Raw genomic sequence first — 21,133 nt, forward strand, 5'->3', positions numbered from 1 at the left:
CTTGCCAAGAAAACCCCAAATGGGCTCACGAAGAGTTAAACACCACTGAAAGAACTTGATAATTGTATATTTTTGTTTGCATGTTGTCTCCCCCATTAAATTGGAAACTCCTTGAGGGCAGGAACTGTCTTTTTGCCTCTTTTTGTATCCCCAGTGCTTAGCACAACCTCTAGCCACAGCCTGACATATAGTAGGTACTTAATAAATGTTTATTGACTGACCGAATGAAAGGATTGTTGTGATGAGATAATATTTATAAAGTGCTCTATAAATATTAGGTCTTATTATGAATATCAGCTATCAGAAAGCTCCTCAGCTCTGCTCATATGTAGAACTACCTGCCTTGGGGGGACATATTGGGGCTGGTGTCAGCCCATGCCTTTCTGAAGTTGTAGGCCACAAAAAGTCTGGAATCAACCATTTGAACATGACCAACAATTGGGTTGTGTTTTCTCTGAGGGTTGAGTTGAGAATCATGTATTTTGCCTCACAGCATTCTCTTCCCTGCTGATATCAGTGATTTTATTTAAGTTATAAATAGGACCAAGGATAGAAAAAAAGAAACCCTCCAATATTTCATCTTTTTTTACTCTGACCTTATAAAGTCAAGCCTGAGTCACAGAACAGGAAGAGGCAGGAAGGGGCAAGTTTTCATTCCATTCAAACGCCCCTCATTCCTTGTCATGTTCAAAAGCATCACATGCCAGGCCCTCCTCCTCAGGGGTGCGGGAGTCTCCTGCAGGCACAGGGACTAGGTAAGCGATCATGGAAGAATGCAGCTCCCTTTTGGGAGAAACCCTTTATTACATCCAAGGGCCAGAGATCAGCAAAGATTGTTGGGTATGTTTTTTTTTCTTTTAAACATTTAATCCAAGATACACAATAACCACAGTGAGAACCCCCAGGCCCCCTCCCTTACCAGGCACAACCCCAAAGAATCATCCTGTGGATCTAAAAACCCAAACCTCCCACAGGGTGCTCAGTCACCCAGAAGTCAGGAGGTCAGACCCAAAGTCAGAAAGGAATGAGTGGCACTGGCAAAATCATCTAGGTGGTTGGGAGGAATGATTTCTCTTTTCTGTGCCTCAGTTTCTTCCTCTGTAAAATGGGGGTTTAATGCTCTTTACAGTACCCTCCAGGTTTCCAGAAACATTTCCTGCTGCTATGATCCCATTTGATCATCCTGGGTGGCTTAGCATTTGGAGTTCGCTCTGCAGGACCAGTGTGAGGAGTAAACTGAGGATTCCAGAAATAGAAAGATGTTCATCTGCCTGGTCAATAGTGAGCTGAGCCAGAAGTTTCAAAAGTTTTCTCCTCCCACTTTGGGGATTTCTTCCCCTTCCACTTAAAAAACTAAAAGGTCAGAAGTATAAACCAGACCAGAGGTCTAGTGTCTCTTCCGTAGCAGTGAGGTGCAAACTGGGCTGGAGTGTACAAAAGCTGCACCCACTAGCTCCAGAAGATTTGAATTTGTGTTGTGTGTGTGTGTGTGTGTGTGTGTGTGTTTGCGTGCATAAGTGTGCGTGTGTGTATATTGTATGTGGGTCTGTATGTATATATTGTATGTGTGTGTGTGTCTGCTTTTACATGGTGTACGCCACCCAGTAGATAACATTGACAGCGGCAAAGGCTGCTGGGAACACAGCTCTGGCATAGACATCTATGGTGTCAGCATCGATGGGCTTGAAAAATGACCTCAAGCCTCCCTTTTTTGCAGCTGTGGATCCCTCCTGCTTCTTCATCTCTCCTGTCTCCACTTCAACTGAACGATAGGAGCCCATGAGGTTGCCGGCGATTTTGTGTTGTCGATGGGAAATGGCCAGCTCCTGATTGATACCCGCAGCAGAGAGGGAGAACAGCACAATGGCATTCTTCACATTGATCTGCAAGGGATCAGAGGGTCACACACTGAGAGCTGGAAGGGCATCCGCCACTGAGTCTAACCCCCTCATTAAATTTTTTAATAAAATTTTATTTTCACAAGCCCCTTATTTTACAGAGGGGGAAACTGAGGCATGGTTAAGTGTCTTTCTTTGGGTCCTTCTCCATCAGGATTTGAACCCAGGTCTTGTTTTTTTTTTATTCATTTTTTTTTTTTTGTACAGCAATAAGGGTTAAGTGATTTGCCCAGAGTCACACAGCTAGTAAGTGTCAAGTGTCTGAGGCCAGATTTGAACTCAGGTCCTCCTGAATCCAGGGCCAGTGCTTTATCCACTGCGTCACCTAGCTGCCCCTTCTTTTTTTTCAAATCATAAAAGTATTTTGTTATTTTCCAGTTACATGTAAAGATAGTTTTCAACATTTGTTTTCATAGGATTTTGAGTTCCAAATTTTTCTCCCTCCCTCTCTTCCCTCCTCCTTCCCCAAGCCAGAAAGCAATCTGATATCGGTTATGTATGTACAATCACATCGAACATATTTCTGCATTACTCATATTGTGAAAGAAGAATCAGAATACAAGGGGAAAACCTTAAAAAAGAAGAAAAAAAAACAGCAAAAAAGTAGAAACAGTATGAACCCAAGTCGTCTTCTTTTTTTTTTTTTAGTGAGGCAATTGGGGTTAAGTGACTTGCCCAGGGTCACACAGCTAGTAAGTGTGTGTTAAGTGTCTGAGGCTGGATTTGAACTCAGGTCCTCCTGACTCCAGGGCCGGTGCTCTATCCACTGCACCACCAAGCTGCCCCAACCCAAGTCTTCTTGACTTAAAATCCCAGCAGCCTTTGCCATTATCCTATACTGTCTCTTCCTGGACAATGTCAACTAGAGCTTGGGGAGGGTGGGTAAGAGAACCTATGCTGGCCTCACAGGGTCTCTGCACGGGCCACCTCCTCCCCACCCTCTCTGTCCTCAATGCAGAGATAGCAGACTTAGCCCTCAGTTACTAAGGACCCGAAGAGATTTTTCCTAATCACTCAGACAATTAGCCCCTGATGTACACAAGTGCCCACTGTGGGGCAGGCCCTGTGCGAAGCCTTGGAATAAAGAAAGCACTAAGCAGTGAAGCTGGATTTTGGAAGGACAGTAGATGAACACAGGGCTTCAACATCTCTTCAAGTCAGAGAATCCCCAAGCTAGGAGGGACTGCAAAGGCCATTGAGTCTCATCTAGTTCTAAAGAGTACTCGACAATATTCCTGACAAGGGGTCCACCAGCCTCAGCCTCCCTCCAGTGAAGGGAAACCTGCCGCTACTCACTCCCTGTGTCACCTAATCAAGTCAAGAAGCATTTATCAAGCACCTCCTATGTGCCAGTCACTATGCTAAATGATGGCTGGGGAAAGCGCCTACTGTGTGTCAGTCACTGTGTTAAATGATGGGAATGCTGATACAAGCTGAAAAAAGCACCTACTGTGTCCTGGTCACTGTGCTAAAAAAAAATGATGGGGATGGAAATACAAGCTGAAAAAAAGATAGACAGTCCCTGTCCTTAAGGAGCTTATAGTTTACTAATGGAAGACAACCCTTCAGTAAAATGGGTATGGCTTAGTAGAAAAACAAGTACTTGGGGCATCTAGGTGGCGCTGCAGTGGATAAAGCACCAGCCCTGGATTCAGGAGGACCTGAATTCAAATCCAGCCTCAGACACTTGACACTTACTAGCTGTGTGACCCTGGGCAAGTCACTTAACTTTCATTGCTCCACAAACAAACAAACAAACAAAGAAAAGCAAGTATTGAATTTGGATCTGAGCACCTGAGTTTAAATCCCAGGTCTGCCACTTACTACCTGTGTGGCCTTGAGCAAGTCAAGTCCCTGGGGCCCCAGTCTCTGTGACTCAGTTTTCCAATTCTTAAAATTAAAGTTTTGACATTTTTATTTCTCTCACTAAGGGAGAAAAGAAGGGAAGGGAACAAGCATTTATTAAGCACTTAATTACAAATTAACTAACTAATTAATTATTAACCATTATTTAATTAATTATTCAGTGCCAGGCACTATGTCAAGCACTTTACAAATGTTATTTCATGAGCTCGTTTCCCGATCGATGTTTTTGAAGAGTTTGTCTCGCTTTCTGTTTCATGGTTTCTCAGAGATAGAATGGTTAATCATTGGCAAAATAAAATAAAAGGTGGGGGTGAATCTGGAATCTGAATTCTGAGGATGTCATGATTAGATGAACCCTAAGGTGCTTCCTGGCTCTAAAATTGTGGTCTTATGATCCTACACTCTCTAATTCCCCTTTTAGACTGGCCCCCTCCTACCTTCCAGTCTTTTTATAGCTTACTGCCCTCCATGTACTCTGTGATTCAGTGACTCTGGCCTCCTGACTGTTCCTCAAAGAAGACCCTCCATCTCCTGGTGCTGGGCATTTTCTCTGTTTGTCCCCAAAGTCTGGAATGCTCTCACTCCTTAACTCTGTCTCCAGTCTTCCCTGGCTACCTTCAAATCCCAGCCAATGTCCCACCTACCATAAGAAGCCTTTCCTTTTCCTTCTGACTCTTAGTGCCTTCCCTCTATGGAATCTTTTTTTTTTTTTTTTGGGTGAGGCAATTGGAGTTAAGTGACTTGCCCAGGGCCACACAGCTAGTAAGTGTCAAGTGTCTGAGATGGGATTTGAACTCCTGAATCCAGGGCCAGTACTGTATCCATTGCACCACCTAGCTGCTCTCCCTCTATGGATTCTTTCTAATTTCTCCTGTCTATAGCTCATGTGTATGGCTCTTTTTAATCTTTTTTTTTTTTTTTTAGTGAGGCAATTGGGGTTAAGTGACTTGCCTAGGGTCACACAGCTAGTAAGTGTTAAGTGTCTGAGGCCAGATTTGAACTCAGGTACTCCTGACTCCAGGGCCAGTGCTCTATCCACTGAGCCACCTAGCTGCCCCTTGTGTATAGCTCTTTACACGTTGTCTTCCCCATTCGATTGTTAGCTCCTTGAGGGCAGGGACCGTCTTTTACCTTTCTTTGTATCCTAGTGCCTGGCACAGTGCCTGGCATATATTAGGTGCCTAATAAAGGCTTGCTGACTGTTGTTTGCATTTTTTGTTTCCCAACACTTAGCATAGTGTTTGGCAAACAGCAGGTGCTTAATAAGTGCTTTTCAATTGTTGTGTGACAGGAAATTTTCCTGACATCAAATATAAATCTGCCTCTCTTTGATTTCCACCTATCATTCTTGGTTTTGTCCTCTGGAAACAGAGCAAGTTGTATCTGCATTCCCCATGACATCCCTTCAAACACTCTAAGGCAGTTGCCATGTTCTCTGCCTCCCACCACCCCCCAGCCCCGAGTCTTTTGCAGGCAGAATAAGCCCAGTTCTTTAAAATAAGGAATCTGCAAGAAGAAGGGAAGGATTCAGCCACAATAAAGCTAGAGATAAGCCCACAGGACCAGGTTTATTTATTTATTTATTTTTTGTTTGGACCTGTGACTTCATTTCTGTACCAGCTTCTTAGTGAGCAAACTCCTTTTATCAATGCAGATAATAAGCACCTGCTCTACCACTTAGAGCAGTGTCTGGGGGCACTGAGAGGGTAAATTACCATCACTTGGACCATTTCCAGCCCCTCTGCCTAATTGTTCACCTAAGAAACCTCCTCCAAACCCCTTTCTGTGTTGTCTTCCCCCATTAGAATCTAAGCTCCTGGGGCAGCTAGGTGGCACAGTGGATAAAGCACTGGCCCTGGATTCAGGAGGACCTGAGTTCAAATCCAGCCTCAGACACTTGACACTAGCTGTGTGACCCTGGGCAAGTCACTTAACCCTCATTGCCCCGCCCCCCCCAATTTTTTAAAAAAGAATCTAAGCTCCTTGAGGGAGGGACTGTCTTGTTTACTTGTATTTGTATCCTCAGTACTTAGGCTAGTACCTGGAACATAGTAAGTGCTTACTAACACAATCTATCATCTATCTATCTATCTATCTATCTATCTATCTATCTATCTATCTATCTATCTATCTGTCTGTCTGTCTGTCTGTCTGTCTGTCTGTCTATCTATCTATCTATCTATCTATCTATCTCATCTCATCTCTTTCTATCATCTCTATCCCTATGTGTGTATTTATGTATCTGTCTGTATATCCATCCATCTGTCCATCCTTCCATCTATCTTATCTATCTATCCATCCATCTTATATATCATCTATCTATCTATCCATTAATCCTTCTGTACATCTGAAATATCATCTATCCATTCATACATCCTTCCTTCCATTCATCTTATATACCATCAATTTATCCATCCCTCCATTTATCTATATTTATCATCTCTATCTATCATCTCAGTCTCTATGTATGTGTTTATTTTTTTACATTTTTTCTATGTATGTATTTATATATCTGTTTGTCCACCCTTCCATTCATCTTATATACCACCTATTTATCTGTCTCTGTCCATCCATCCATTTTATTTTGTTTGTTTGTTTGTTTGTTTTTTGGTGAGGCAATTGGGGTTAAGTGACTTGCCCAGGGTCACACAGCTAGTAAGTGTTAGGTGTCTGAGGCTGTATTTGAACTCAGGTCCTCCTGAATCCAGGACCAGTGCTCTATCCACTGCACCACCTAGCTGCCCCCATCCATCCATTTTACATATCACCTATTTATCTGTCCATCTATCCATTTTTCCTTCCATTCATCTTATGTGTCATTTATCCATCTGTCTATCCATCTTATACGTCATCTATCTCTTTTTCTATCTCTATGACTTCTCCAGAGTCAAACAGTGTGTGTCAGAGGCAGGTCTTGAACCTGTATCTTCCTGACTCAAAGGTCAACTTGTTCACTGCCCCTCCCCACCCAGTGCCTCCCTATTACCTTTTTTGGTTTAATTCAGTAAGCATTTAGTACATTGTCTACTACGGGAAGGGTCCCAATGATAAGCTCTTCTGTGAGCAATAAAAAGGAAAAGCTCAGTTTCTGCCCACCAACAGCTTATATCACAAGCATCCTGGATGGCCATTCTCCTCCCACATTGGCACAGAGACAACCAGCTCCCAGCCACTTATGCTGAGAATTGGCACTAAGCTGAGAGTCAGGCTGCACTCAGTGGGAGGGAAGGTATGGAGCAGCATCTCTGACAGTTCTCTAGGAAGGAAGGGGTCTGTCTCTGATCCTGGATGCCAAGAAAAGGGAACCACCTGCTGGGAGGGCTGCTGAATCCTGCTCCCTGGGATGCTCACCTCACTGCTCTGCTTGGTGACCTTCAGCTTGGCCTTTTGTTTCTTCATATAATCTGCATTGAAGTGGGCAAAGGCATACTCCACCAATGCAGCAAACACAAACACATAGCAGATCCAGAAGTATACATCTAGTGCTTTGATGGCTGATGCCCTTGGGAGGGAAGAGCGGGCGCTGACCATCAGCGTGGTCATTGTCAACACTGTGGTGATACCTAGGGGAGGAGAGTCAAGGGAACCAGTCAGGCAATCATCAAATCCAACAGGCATTTATTAAGTGCCTTCTGTGTGCAAGGCACCACAGTCATCACTGGGAAACACAAAGACAAAAAATAAAAAGTCTCTCCCCTCAAGGAAGGAGGAAAGAAGGGAGATAAGGAAGGAAAGGAGAAAGGAAAGAAGGGAGGGAGGGAACAAGCATTTATTTAACACCCACTGTGTGCCAAGTACTGTGCTAAATACTTAACAAATATCTCATGCTATTATCACCTCCATTTTTTTTTTTTTTTTGCGGGGCAATGGGGGTTAAGTGACTTGCCCAGGGTCACACAACTAGTAAGTGTCAAGTGTCTGAGGCCGGATTTGAACTCAGGAACTCCTGAATTCAGGGCCGGTGCTCTATCCACTGCGCCACCTAGCTGCCCCTATCACCTCCATTCATTGATGCCAACATTTTGAGATGAGTATCCTTTCCCATCTTGTTGTTCCTCCCCCTCCCAGGGTACTCAGATGTTTGCTCAGTGAATTATGGGTTGACTTGCACATTTTTCTATAACAAAGAGGGAGTGGTCCAAACCTTTCCCAGCCACCCTTGGAAATTCAGTCTTGTGAATGGCCATTGTGAGAACCCATCCCTCCTTTCCTCCCTCCCTAGGGGCAACATGGCATGATGGATAGAGCATTGGACTTGGAGTTAGGAAGTCTGGGATTTCTATCTTTCCTCAGATACTTACCAGCTGTGTGACCCTGGGCAGTCACATTACCCATCTGCTTCAGTTTCCTCATTGGTAAAATGAGGGCATTGGAACAGATGCCTTTAAGGTCCATTCCAGTTCAATGTCTGTGATCCTCTATCTCCTCCATTTCTCATGCCATTGTATTCCTGGCCTCTTCCCTGAGCCCACACCCTCTTTACCTAGTGACACTCGGGCAGGCACAGCAGACTGACTGATCCAGAAGGAGACCCAGGACATGGCAACCAGAAGGATGGAAGGCATATAGGACTGGATGATGTAGACACCTCGGTTCCTCCGCAGGTTGAAGTGTAGACTGAGTCTGGGAAACTGCCCTGCTGTAAGACACACACATAAACCCCTGTTGTCTTATGGTTCTCAGTGTAGATGGGCTGTGTAAGTGCTGGGAGCAGCTAGGTGGCATGGTGGATAAAGCACCGGCCCTGGATTCAGGAGGACCTGAGTTCAAATCCAGCCTCAGCTACTTGACACTAGTTGTGTGACCCTGGGCAAGTCACTTAACCCTCATTGCCAAAAAAGAAGAAGGAGGAGGAGGAGGAGGAGAAGGAGAAGGAGAGGGAGAAGGAAAAGGAGAAAAAAAGTGTAAGTGCTGTTTATCTCTGCCCAGTATCCCATTCACAGGAGGATGGCGCTCAGGGAAACCTAGCTAAGCACCTCGCACAAGGAAGGGGCTCCTGACAGCCATAGAAAGGAACAAAGCCCAGATTCTGGCCCTCTCTCCTCCCTGCCAAACCTCAGCCCATTCTGGTTTGCAAGATAGTGCCTCTTTCAAACTGTATAGCTGGAAAAGAGAAAGCACCATAACTCTGAGCCTTCACGCCACATCTCCAACCCAAGCCTAGGAAAGTCTCATTGCTCTCAAAGGACTCAGGAAAACAGCAGCTCTCATGTTCTAGGAAATAGTGAGGGACAATGGAAAGAGTCAGGGGATGAGAGGTGAGCACTCCAAAAACCTGGGTTCAAATCTTGCCTATGGAACTTAACTGCCTGTGTGACTGTGGGCAAGTCATTTCCATTCTCTTGGCTTCAGCTTCCTCCTTTGAAAATGAAACCATGTATCAGCTATCTCTAAGGTCCCTTTCCCCTCTAAATTTTTGTTCCTGGGACCTCTAGAGAGCCTTCCTACTTTGGATCTATAACCTTGTATAGTCCCATCTTTCTTTTTCTTTCTTTCTTTCTTTCTTTCTTTCTTTCTTTCTTTCTTTCTTTCTTTCTTTCTTTCTTTCTTTCTTTCTTTCTTTCTTTCTTTCTTTCTTTCTTTCTCTCTCTCTTTCTTTCTTTCTTTCTTTCTTTCTTTCTTTCTTTCTTTCTCTCTTTCTTTCTTTCTTTCTTCCTTCCTTCCTTCCTTCCTTCCTTCCTTTCTTTTTCTTTTTTCTTTTTTTTTTGGTGGGGCAATGAGGGTTAAGTGACTTGCCCAGGGTCACACAGCTAGTAAGTGTAAAGTATCTGAGGCTGGATTTGAACTCAGGTCCTCTTGAATCCAGGGCCAGTGCTTTATCCACTGTACCACCAAGCTGCCCCCTGTCCCATCTTTCTTTGGGAATTCTCAACCCTAACTGTTGGCTTTCTTGGCTCTGACTGCTTAGGTCTCAGAGACTGAACAAGCAGAGCCACTCTTAGAATCAGAGAATCCCATCATTGGATGGGGCCTCAATGGCCATCTGGATCCAGCCACACCTGACCAAGTGAGCATCCTTCTAGCCTCCAGGAGGGAGGAAACACAGCATTTGGAAGTCCATTCCTGATAATAATAATGATAGCTATCATTTATATAACCCTAACCTTAAATATGTGCTTTAAGATTTGCAGCTTTAAAAATATTAATTCATTTTATCCTCACAACAACCTTGGGGAAGTAGATGCTGTTATTACCCCCATTTTGCAGATGAAGAAACTAAGGCAGACAGGTCAAGAGACCTGCCCAGGGTCAAATGGCCTGAGCCCATAGAACTCTGGTCTTCCTGACTCTGGGACTAAGGTTCTCTATACACCATGCCATCGAACGGGCCCTAATGGCATTATGGACTAGCACTAATTATTAGAAAGTTTCTCCTTTATTCAAGCCTAAATCCATTTCTCTGTATCTTTTCCCCATCCCCCTTAGTTCTGTCCCCAAGTTCTGGACCAAGCAGAACAAGTCCATCTATTTTTCCAAGTGACAGCCCTCCATATTCTGGCAGATGGATATTGTGTTCCCTCCTAAATTTCCTCCTCCCTAGGCTCAACTTCTCCAGCTCCTCAACTGATCCTTCTACTGCATCACCTCAAGAAATGCTGGCCCAGAAGTCAAGAAGATCTAGGTTTGGCACAACTAGGTGGCACAGTGGACCTGAGTTCAAATATGACTTCAGACACTTGACACTTACTAGCTGTGTGACCCTGGATAAGTCACTTAACCCTCATTGCCCAGCCCCACCCCCCAAAAAAGATCTAGGTTCAACTCTCTCTTCTGATATTGAGGTTCACTTCATCTTTCAAAGCCTCAGTTTCCTTATCTGTCAAAGGACAGAGTAGGACTAGCTGGCCTCTCTGAGATCCCTTTGAGTTCCAGATCTAGATTGTTATAATCCTTTCACCATCCTGGTCACCCGCCTCTGAATGCTCTCCCAACTTATCAATATCCTTTCTAAAATTGGATGCCCAGAACTGAACACAACACCGCAAAGTGGGTCCATCCAGGACAGAGTGATTGGACACACTTGCCTTGGGAAGACCCATCTGTACTTCTAGCTCCAATGAAACCCAGGGTGACCCTTGGATGAAGCAAAAAATACTAAATACAAGAGAAATAACTAATTTTCATCCTTCTGGAGCCCAACTATGATTTTATTATCAACTCCTATGAGCTTGGTGTTTTTGTGTTGTTGTTTTGGGGTTTTTTTTTTTTTTTGGTGTGGCAATGAGGGTTAAGTGACTTGCCCAAGGTCACACAGCTAGTGAGTGTTAAGTGTCAGAGGCCGGATTTGAACTCAAGTCCTCCTGAATCCAGGGCCAGTGCTTTAGTGGTGTGTTGTTTTTTTTTTAAATAAAATTGGCCATGTCCAATGTTGTCTGAGCCAGGGAAGACTTGTTACCAGATTTGAAGTTCATTAGCTCAGTGGTGAACTGGTAGTTGGTGATGGTGAACTGTGCCAGCTGTAGTTTGTCTAAGCCATGAATTTGCTCCTGGTTTTCTGACCAGTAGTACACGATATCCTCTGAGGAGTAACCATCTGCAAAGGAAACCAGACCAATAGAACAGTGAAGGTCAGGCTCTAAAGGCAGCTCCCCAGCCACTCCCAGTCTCTCCTGCCCAGGACCCATTACAGATGGTGGTTTTCTCTGGGTGTTTGAGATCACAGATGCTTCACAAGGTAGGAGAAAGCAAGGACCACTGAAAAGAATTCTAGATTTGCTACCAGAGGGCATGGGTTCAAATTCTGACTTTTCCCATTTAAAACCTATTGGGCTTTGGGCAAATCATTTCCTTTCTCTAGACCTCTGTACAATGAGAAGGGAGTTGGACCAGAAGACTTCAAGGTTCCTACGACTAGCTCTTGACCTATGGTAACATCTTAGATTGATGTTGAGGGTCTAAAAGCACAACAAAGGAAGTTTCCCAAGATAGGCAGACTCTTTAGGAACTTGGGAAGGAGTCCCCAGTCCCAGAGCAGATTCAAGAGAATCAAGAGCAGATACAAGAGCCCTTGTATATGAGGGTGGAGGACACCAGAGCTTCCCTTCAAACTTGGGTTCAACTGTAAATATTTCCAACGGAGTTCCATCACTAAGGTGGAGTGGGGATGGTTCTCTCTGAGTCAATCTGTGAGATTAAGTTCCGGGAACTGTCCAGTAATGGAGAAGCTATGAAGAAGATAAGAACTGGGCTTCTAGGGAATGTAGGTCAGCACTTTGAGAGTCTAATTACTGGAATGGATAGGGCATTGGCCTTGGAGTCAGAACGGGTTCCGAATCCCTCCTCAGACACTTAGCTGGGTGACCCTGGCCATGTCATTAGCTACTCCTATGGCTCAGTTTCCTCATCTAGAAAACAAGGGGGTTGGATCTGAAGGCCTCTTAGATCCCTTTCAGTTCCAGATCTCTGACTACTCAAGATTCATCCAATCTTGTCAAGAATTCACATTTCTATATGGCTTTAAGGGTTACGATGTATCTTACCCATATTATTTCAGTGGATCCTTACAAACATCCTGTGATGCTGACGTTTTACAGACGAGCAAACTGGGATCTAGAGAGGTTTAGTTCTAGTTTTTCTAAAGCTCTCCTTCTCCTTCTCCTCCTGTCCTCCTCCTCCTCCCCTTGTCCTCCTCCTCATTCTTCTTCTTATATGTTGTTATTATTGTTGTCCAACCATGATCTCATTGGTTTAGGGAATTCCTGGTGAGGAAAGTCACTCTACCAAAGCACCTGAACACCTACTCTTCAATTGATAGTCTTAGAGATTAATTGACTTGCCCTAGGGTCCCACAATCAATGTGGGAGAGAGTCAGAATTTGAACCCAGGTCCTCCTGACTCTGAGGCCAATTCTACATACATTGTGCATCCTGGCTCACTCAGGCCAGAGCGGTTCTTGTACTAGGAATGCATTAGATGCCTTGGAGAGTCTCTGACTCCCTTCAGACACAGCTTGTGAGCCACAAAGGTCTAGACAAGACCTTTCCATATTTCTTCAGTTGTTAATGTTCCCTCCCTCTTGAAATTACTTTGCATTTTTTGCGTGTTCTTTGCACTTGCTTGTCTCAACCCTTGTTTTGTTGCCCCGTTCCACCCCTCCCCCAACAAGCAGGAAGGAAACTCCTTGAAAGTAAGAGCTGGTTTTTTTGTCTTATCTTTGTACCTCTAGTACCTAGCACTGGACCTAGCACATAGTAGTTACTTAATGAATGCCAGTTAAATTTGAACTGGAATGTATCAGAATTCTTCTGACTATATTTGTCCCAAACGAGCTGCTAAGTGGAGCAGTCCCGGCAAAAACTAAAGCCCAAACAACAGATGGGGTCCCCACATGCCCCCTAGAATAGCTTTTTTTGCTTTCCCCAGGACGCAATCATTAGGACTGTGGAGAGGCGGCATGAAATAGTGGAGAGAATGCTGGACTCGGAGGTAGAAATATCTGGATTCAATATCCCACCTAAGGCATTTACTAGCTGTGTGACCCTAGGCAAAGCGTGTTAACCTCTCTGTGCCTCAGTGTCCTCATCTGCAAAATGAGAAGGTTAAATCCAGTTCTTCCAGTTCTAAATCTATGATCTTATAGCTAGAAAGAAGGGGGCTCCCCTGACCGTGTTTCCTGCCCAGAATAAAAAATCCTCCTTTGAGAGGTACTCTCTAGCTTATGGAAAGCCAAAAATTATCATAGCCCTTAATTCTTCATCCTGAGTTTGGCCTGTATCTGTCACAGGCATCTGGGCAAGAAGGGTCAGGATGGGAGTTCAGAACCATAACTAGGACAGCGTGACTGGGGCTTTAAACCAGGATGCCTATATCTCAGGAAGTACATTTCCTTCCCATTGTTGGCTTCTGACCTATTAGTCAACTACACCATGGTTACCTGTCCCATGACCTTATTCCTTCACCCAGAACTGGGACATAATCACCAAAGTCTCATTGCTATTAGATGCTCTCCTAATCCTCCTACTCCCGCCTCCCACTCTTCCCTGTCATCTTCCAAGAGGTGGAGGATTGGGGATTATCAGAGACTTTGCAGAGGCATGGGCTGGGCTCTTTGAAAGATCAGCCACTCCATCCCTGGCATGTCCATGCCTGAGCAGGGAGAATCTGTCATCAAGCCCCTGTTAATAAAATTTTCTCCCAGGAGGAGGGAAAAGATCCTGTGGGGAAGAGAATGATGATTTAATTTCCAAACCCTTTTTGGTGAAATTTATCCCCTCAAATCAAAAGTGCTAGTTATGGTTCTGTCTGTATTTGTAGGAAGGTGTGGAAGGAAAAACAGGTTATAGGCTGAAGTTTCCTGCCCTCCGAAGAAGAGGTCCAAGCTGTTCAGCTGGGACTTACAGCTTTCGAGGTCTAGCATACACTCCTGCTCATCCATGGGGTACTTGGACAGGTCCATGTCACAGGCCACAGTGGAGGTGATTCTGCCCCCAGAAGAAGAAACACAAGAGGAACAAGAGGGTTACAGATAGAGAATGAGACATCCCTTCATTCACCCTCCAACCCTCCTCAGAAGAGATCAGGCAGACCATGCTCAGGAGGTAGGAAGAACCCATTAAGTGGCTTTGTTGCTAATCACCAGACTGTCATTGATTTGCTGAATGACTGGGTACTTCACCTGACCCTCTGGTGACTGCAATTGTGGGGATGAGAAAGATGTGGATGAAAACCAAAAATCCCGCCAACCAATTAACAAGGAGGGAAAGGGGAAATGGGTCCTTTCAGGAAGAGAACATCTGATTCAACTTTTAAACATAAATCAGCAAGTGAGGGAAGGGCTGCTATTCAGTATGGTACCCCAAGGATTGTGGGAAGGACAAAGGTGAAACAAAGCAAATGTCCGTTAATTAGGAATGGCCAGGGGCAGCTAGGTGGCACAGTGGATAGAGCATTGATCCTGGATTCAGGAGTACCTGAGTTCAAATCTGGCCTCAGACACTTAACACTTACTAGCTGTGTGACCCTGGGCAAGTCACTTAACCCCAATTGCCTCACCAAAAAAAAAAAAAAAAACCAAACAAATAAAATTAGGAATGGCCAATCAAATAGTGGTACATGAATGCAAGAACATTATCTCGACACAGGAATGCTGATGAATATGAAGAATCCAGAGAAGGATGAGAAGACATATCAACTGGTACAAGAGTGAAGCCATTCCTCACCTACCTCAACCGCTAAAGGATACCTCTGTCCCAAACTATTTTATATTTAGCATCTTTATTTATGTTTGTATTTTGTTGTTGTGTCATTTTTCAGTTGTGTCTGACTCTTCATGGCCCCATTTGGGGGTTTCTCGGCAAAGATACTGGAGTGATTTGCCATTTCCTCCTCCAGCTCATTTTACAGATGAGGAAACTGAGGCAAGCAGGGTTAAATGACTCGCCCAGGATCACAGAGCTAGTAAGTGTCTGAGGCCAGATTTAAACTTAGGAAGATGCATCTTCCTGACTCCAGGCCCAACACTATATACACTTCACCATGTATCTGCCCTATATTTACATATACACATGTGTATGTTTGCATACATACACACACACATATATATGTATGAATGTTTGTATGCATAAAACATTCATGCAACTACTTGATACAATGGATAGAATGCTGGTTCTGGGGTTAAGATCAGAGTGCAAATCTGACACTGAGACATTTATTAGCTATGTGACCCTGGGAAAATCATTTGACCTCTGTTTGCCTCAGTTTTGAAGATAATAATAGCACCCACTTCCCACAATTGTGAGGCTCAAATGAGATAATAATTATAAAGGGCTTAGCATAGTGCCCAACACATAGTAGGTACCATATAAATGCTAACATCAACATCTTCATCATTATTAACTTGTCTTCCCCATCAGAATGTAAACCCATTATGAGCAGGGATTGTTTCTTTCTTTATATGTCCATCCTGGGGCAGCTAGGTGGCGCTGCAGTGGATAGAGCACCAGCCCTGGATTCAGGAGGACCTGAGTTCAGATCCAGCCTCAGACATTTGACACTTATTAGCTGTGTGGACTTGAGCAAGTCACTTAACCCTTATTGCCCCACAAAATAAAATAAAATAAATTTAAAAGATATGTCCATCCCCATTGACTAGCATAGTGCCTGGCACATAGTAGGGGCTTAATGTTTATTTGTTGATTGATTGAAATAAATAGAACCAAGAAAACAACACATACAATGACTACAACAATATTAAAAGAAAGAACAAAAAAAATTACATAAAATCCTGGAGAGGAGGCAAAAAAAAAAATGAACCCCTTTTCCTTCTTTGCAGAGGTAGGGAGAAATGGGCTTGGAATGATCTATATAATGGCAGGCTCAGTTGAGGGGTTGGATGAGCTTTCCTTTTTCAATAATCATTCAATCCAATAAATATTTATGAAGCACCTGCCATGTGCCAGGTACTGTGCTATGTGCTGGGGATTCAAGAAGAAGCAAAAGACAGTCCCTGCCCTCAGAGAGCTTATGATCTAATGATTTTCCCTTTTCCTTTTCATTCTTTGTTATAAGTGATAACTTGATGAGTTCTCTGGGGAGGAGAAGGAAAGGGGGAGAATATATTCAGAAATAAAGGTGATACAACATGACTAATATGGAAATATGTTTAATATGATTGTACATATATAACCTATATCAGATTGCTTGTCTGGGGGAGCGCAAGGGAGGAAGGGAGAAAAATTTGGAATTTAAAAACTTACAAAAATGAATGTTGAGGGGGCAGCTAGATAGTGCGGTGGATAAAGCACCGGCCCTGGATTCAGGAGTACCTGAGTTCAAATCCGGACTCAGACACTTGACGCCTACTAGCTGTGTGATCCTGGACAAGTTACTTAACCCTCATCCCGCCCCCCCCCCAAATTAATGTTGAAAACCATCTTTACATGTAATTGGGAAAAAAGAAAATATTATTAAATGGGGGGAAAGAAATAAAGGTGATAGAAAAGCAAAATATGTTCTTTTTCAAGAATTCCTAGGGGCAGCTAGGTGGCGCAGTGGATAGAGCACTAGCCCTGGAGTCAGGAGGACCTGAGTTCAAATCCAGCCTCAGACACTTGACACTTACTAGCTGTGTGACCTTGGGCAAGTCACTTAACCCCAATTGTCTCACCAAAAAGAAAAAAAAAGAAAAAAAATGAAGAATTCTTAGCTCCTATTATGGAAATGTTTGCATGACTTCACATGTATAATCAATATCATATTGCTTGTCTTCTCAAGGGGTGGAGGTGGGATGGGAGAGGGGGAGAGATTTTGGAACTCACATTTTAAAAAATGAATGTCAAAATTTTTCAATATAATTGGGAAATATTTAATAAAATAAATTTTAACATGTTTAAAACTAATTCCTAGCTTTCTTCAAAGCACAGATCAAGGGCTACCTCTCTGAGGGCTGGCGATAAAAATTTCACTTGCAAACAAAATAGAATTCTTAGATTGTGAATTCATACTGTAGAATTCTCAATAACTTAATGTGAAACTTAATTTTTTATCCCTATATAAAAATCTAGGAAACTAGTAACAAGAATGGTTTACCTAGAATCACTTTGTACTCAGTGTATATTTTGTTTTTATTTATCTGTGTACATATTGTGTCCCCACTCCAATCCCCCATTGTAAGCTCTTTAAAGGTAGGGACCATATTCATTTTTGTCTTTTTATTTACAGTGCCAACCACAATGTCTAGGCTATGGTAGGCACCCAATAATCACATGTTGAATTGAACTTTAAAAAATTCAAACCACTTTTGATTCTCTAAATAACAACAAGCATATTTCTAGATTTTTTTTCTAAATAGACCAAATGACTAGGGTTTTTTTTCATCCACATATGTATTGCTGAGTAGACAAAGCTGAAGTCTCAGCTTCTTTATAGGGCTAAAGGCTTGGCTCATCTCCCTGGCTTCAGAAGATCATTGTGGGTCAGAGATGATAAAGTCAAGCTCTGGGTTGTAGCAGAGGAATACAGTGTTAGGATTTTCCCCTGGTGCTAGTAAAATTTTCTCCCAGGAGGAGGAAAAAGACCCTTTTGGGAAGAAAATTCTGGTTCAATGATCAAACATAGATTAGGAAGGAAAAGGAATGCTGCCATAGAGCACTACCAGTAAAAGGTACAAATCTAACTAGACCAGGGCCACTGGGGCTCTTCTCCAGGGTGTTAAAATTCAGAGGCTACAAAACCTTAGTGATTTTTAAAGATTTCCCAATTTTAAATTTTGTTATATTTATATTTTGATAGCACCCATGACCCTTCAGCTGCACAGAAACAGCTGAGCTAAGTACTTAGTTAGCAAGGATAATTAGTTAAAATAAAAGACAAGCAGATGTTATACTTCCTTTCCCCATAAGCTGCATCCCAGGTAAACACCCTTCACAGCTGGCTGCTTCTCCAATAAAGACTTCAGGGTATCCTAGGGCAGAGGCAGCAAACACATGCCCATAGGCTACAATGAGGCCAGCAGTCTTCTGCAGTGTGACCAGAACCAGATTAAAATGTAATTGGGAAACATTTTAAAAAATAAATAAACATATGACAGAACATCTATAATAGTAATATGTGGTTTTCTAATATGCTGCCAATATGCTGCCCCCACGGGATCCTTATGTATAGTTTAGTGATTTCATTTCTATTTGAGTTTGGCACTACTGCCCGGGGGTCCTTTAATATGCCATCAACTGAAGATCCAACACCAAAGGGGATAATCTACTTGACAATGGAGATGGTCCTATGGCAGATCTGACCTGACTGGTAATTTGAGGGTGAGTACCTCAAAGACCCTCCAACGCCTCCATAACCAGCCAGACCCCAAGGCTCTACCAATTCCTGTTTTGATCATCAGGCAGACCTATCATATGCATACATTCCTCTTCCTCCTTTCCTTACTCTTGCTTTTAGCCTCTTGCTGAGACATTGATAATCAAATCAACGATACTATTACTTCTGTGAAGGGTATGACCATTTACTTCATGATGGCTCTACTTAGAATCATCATGATTGAGAATCTGAGGCTATCTGGGCCAACACTCTATTCCCTGGTCACTGCTTCCTGCTCCTTGTTAGTCCCACCCCTTCTGTGTCCCTGACCTTCTTGAGCAAACGATTCCATTGTGTCCTCTGAAATTCCTGTTCTATCATAAACAAACCACCCTTAGTATTAGACAGGTGATCTCCTTCAGAAATAATTTGTATTTAAAAAAAATTTCTATTCACATGTAAGCACTTTGAGAGCAGAGACTGTTTTGTTTTTGTCTCATATCCTCAACACCTGGGATATAGCAGGTGCTTAATAAGTGCTTGTAAAATTAAACTTAATTGAACTGTATTGGTTTTGTCTTCATTTCTTCTTGTATTATTTTGACATATTGGATCATTACCCAATTAATTAGAGGGAAGTTTTCCCCAGTTGTCCTGGATGCTAGAATTCTGAAGCACGGTTCTCCATGTGAGCCAAGAATGTGGGGACAGGGTCCTTACCGGATACTGTATAGAATCACCCCATTGGGCTGCAGCCGAATGAGTTTGTTCTCCACTGTCACATCATGGAACCAGGCTGACTTGGCATTGACAATGAAGGTATCTGGGAGCCAGAGCTTGTCCACAAAGCGGCTGTCCAAACCCAGGGTTTCATTGGTGTGGTTGTAAGACAATCGGCCATCTCGCCAGCTCTGATGCAAGAACACAGTCATGGTGTACTCCTGGAGTGAGGGAAGGGACAGAGAAACCGGATGCAGTGGATCATCCCCCCCACACACACACACAGCCTCACTTGCTTTGTGGCCAGAATCCCAGAATCTCAGATTTGGAAGAGAACCCAGAGACCACTAAGTCCAACCAGCATCTGGACAGGGATGCCCTTCCCAACATCCCTGACAATTATGCGTCCAGCTTTTGCTTGAAGACTTTGAGTGATGGAGAACCCACTATTTACCAAGGCAGTTCATTCCACTATTGTCTGCCTCTAACTCAGAAAAAATTTTCCTGACATCGAGTTCAAATTTGTTTCTTTCTACCTTCCACCCACTGATACTGGTTCTGTCCTCAGAGGCCAAGCAGAGTAAGGCTAATCCCCTTCACATGCAAGCCCTTCAAATGCTTGAAGACAGCTCTCATGTCTATCTTCCTTATGGCTTTTCTTCACCAGGCCAAAAATACCCATTTCCTCTGATCCTCATAAGACATGATCCCTAAACCCTTCACCAGTCTGTTACATTCTACAGCCCATCAATATCTTTTTTTGTTTTGTTTTGTTTTGTTTTCAGGACAATGAGGGTTAAGTGACTTGCCCAGGGTCACACAGCTAGTGTCAAGTGTTTGAGGCCGGATTTGAACTCAGGTGCTCCTGAATCCAGAGCTGGTGCTTTATTCACTGCGCCACCTAGCTGTCCCCATCAATATCTTTCAAATGGAGTACCCAGAACTGAGCATAATATTTCATGCATACTCTGACAGGGGCAACGTTTAATGATCCTATCATCAGTTCTGGTCCTAGATGCTACTCCTCTCAATGCAGTTTAAGACACATTAATTTTTCTCTGTTGCTTTATTACCCTCATGACTCATGTTGGACTTGGAGTCCACTCAGACCCCCAGATATTTTTCAGGTGAATTTCTAGTTAGTTATGCTTCTCCCACCTTGCCACCTGAATGTCTGCTGCATGATGAGGGTATTCAAGGGGGAAAGGGATAGCCTGTCTAGGGATGGCTACTGAGAGGGAGCAGCAGCAGAGTAGAGTTACCATGTTAACTTCTGATATGTGGTCAATGCTGGCGACCTCGAGGGCTAGTGCCACATTCACAGGAGGACCTGAAAGAAGGGAAGAAGCAATGGAGAAGTTCTTTGTGCTGGGCAGTCCCCATCCCCCACTGCATCAGAGACAGGAAAGCCAGCCCATCTGTTCCCTTCACCAGGGAGTTTAGATAAGCGGACACAGGTTTCCAAAGAATCCTGCACCAGAGACAGGAGCCAGCATTGGTCTCTGGCCAACAGAGAGTCCTTGGATTCAATAGAAATCATGTAATTACTTGTATTTCAATATTCAAGGATCTGGGATTTTGTTGTGATGTAGAGTCCCTCCCACCTCTCATGAATACAGATCCCCAAAATCTCTCTGCCTTTGTAACCCATTTTCATGAGTTAATGTGACCCAAAACAACAACAACTTGTCACCTTTGGCCAACCTGCTGATAAATCTTTTGCTCTTAGCCAGACTGTTCTTTGTACAAAGACACACAGTCCATTACGGGACCTGCACTTGAAGTCCCTCCAGCTTGGAAGGCCCTGCTGCAGCTTGCATATATCATGGCAGGAGGGGGAGAGGCAGAGCAGTAATTGCTAACGTCAGCACATTAGAAAGAGTGCTGGCTCGGGGATCAGATGA

General features: G+C 43.5%; 1 protein-coding gene across 3 annotated transcripts in view; it reads right to left on the reverse strand.

Annotated features, from left to right (window-relative positions):
- Positions 1–780: 780 nt before the first annotated feature.
- Positions 781–21,133, reverse strand: part of GABRD (gamma-aminobutyric acid type A receptor subunit delta) — a 40,960-nt gene continuing 20,607 nt past the window's right edge. For all 3 annotated transcript variants that reach the window (XM_043997679.1, XM_043997680.1, XM_043997678.1), the window contains 7 exons: positions 20,492–20,559; positions 19,230–19,450; positions 14,103–14,185; positions 11,161–11,298; positions 8,248–8,403; positions 7,116–7,327; positions 781–1,883 (listed from right to left, as the gene is read on the reverse strand). In XM_043997679.1, the coding sequence (XP_043853614.1) occupies positions 1,584–1,883; positions 7,116–7,327; positions 8,248–8,403; positions 11,161–11,298; positions 14,103–14,185; positions 19,230–19,450; positions 20,492–20,559 (1,178 nt within the window). In that variant the 3' untranslated portion in view covers positions 781–1,583. The remainder of the gene's footprint in view (positions 1,884–7,115; positions 7,328–8,247; positions 8,404–11,160; positions 11,299–14,102; positions 14,186–19,229; positions 19,451–20,491; positions 20,560–21,133) is intronic.

Source organism: Dromiciops gliroides, chromosome 3 (genome assembly GCF_019393635.1).
Source record: "Dromiciops gliroides isolate mDroGli1 chromosome 3, mDroGli1.pri, whole genome shotgun sequence".
Lineage (NCBI taxonomy): Eukaryota > Metazoa > Chordata > Mammalia > Microbiotheria > Microbiotheriidae > Dromiciops > Dromiciops gliroides.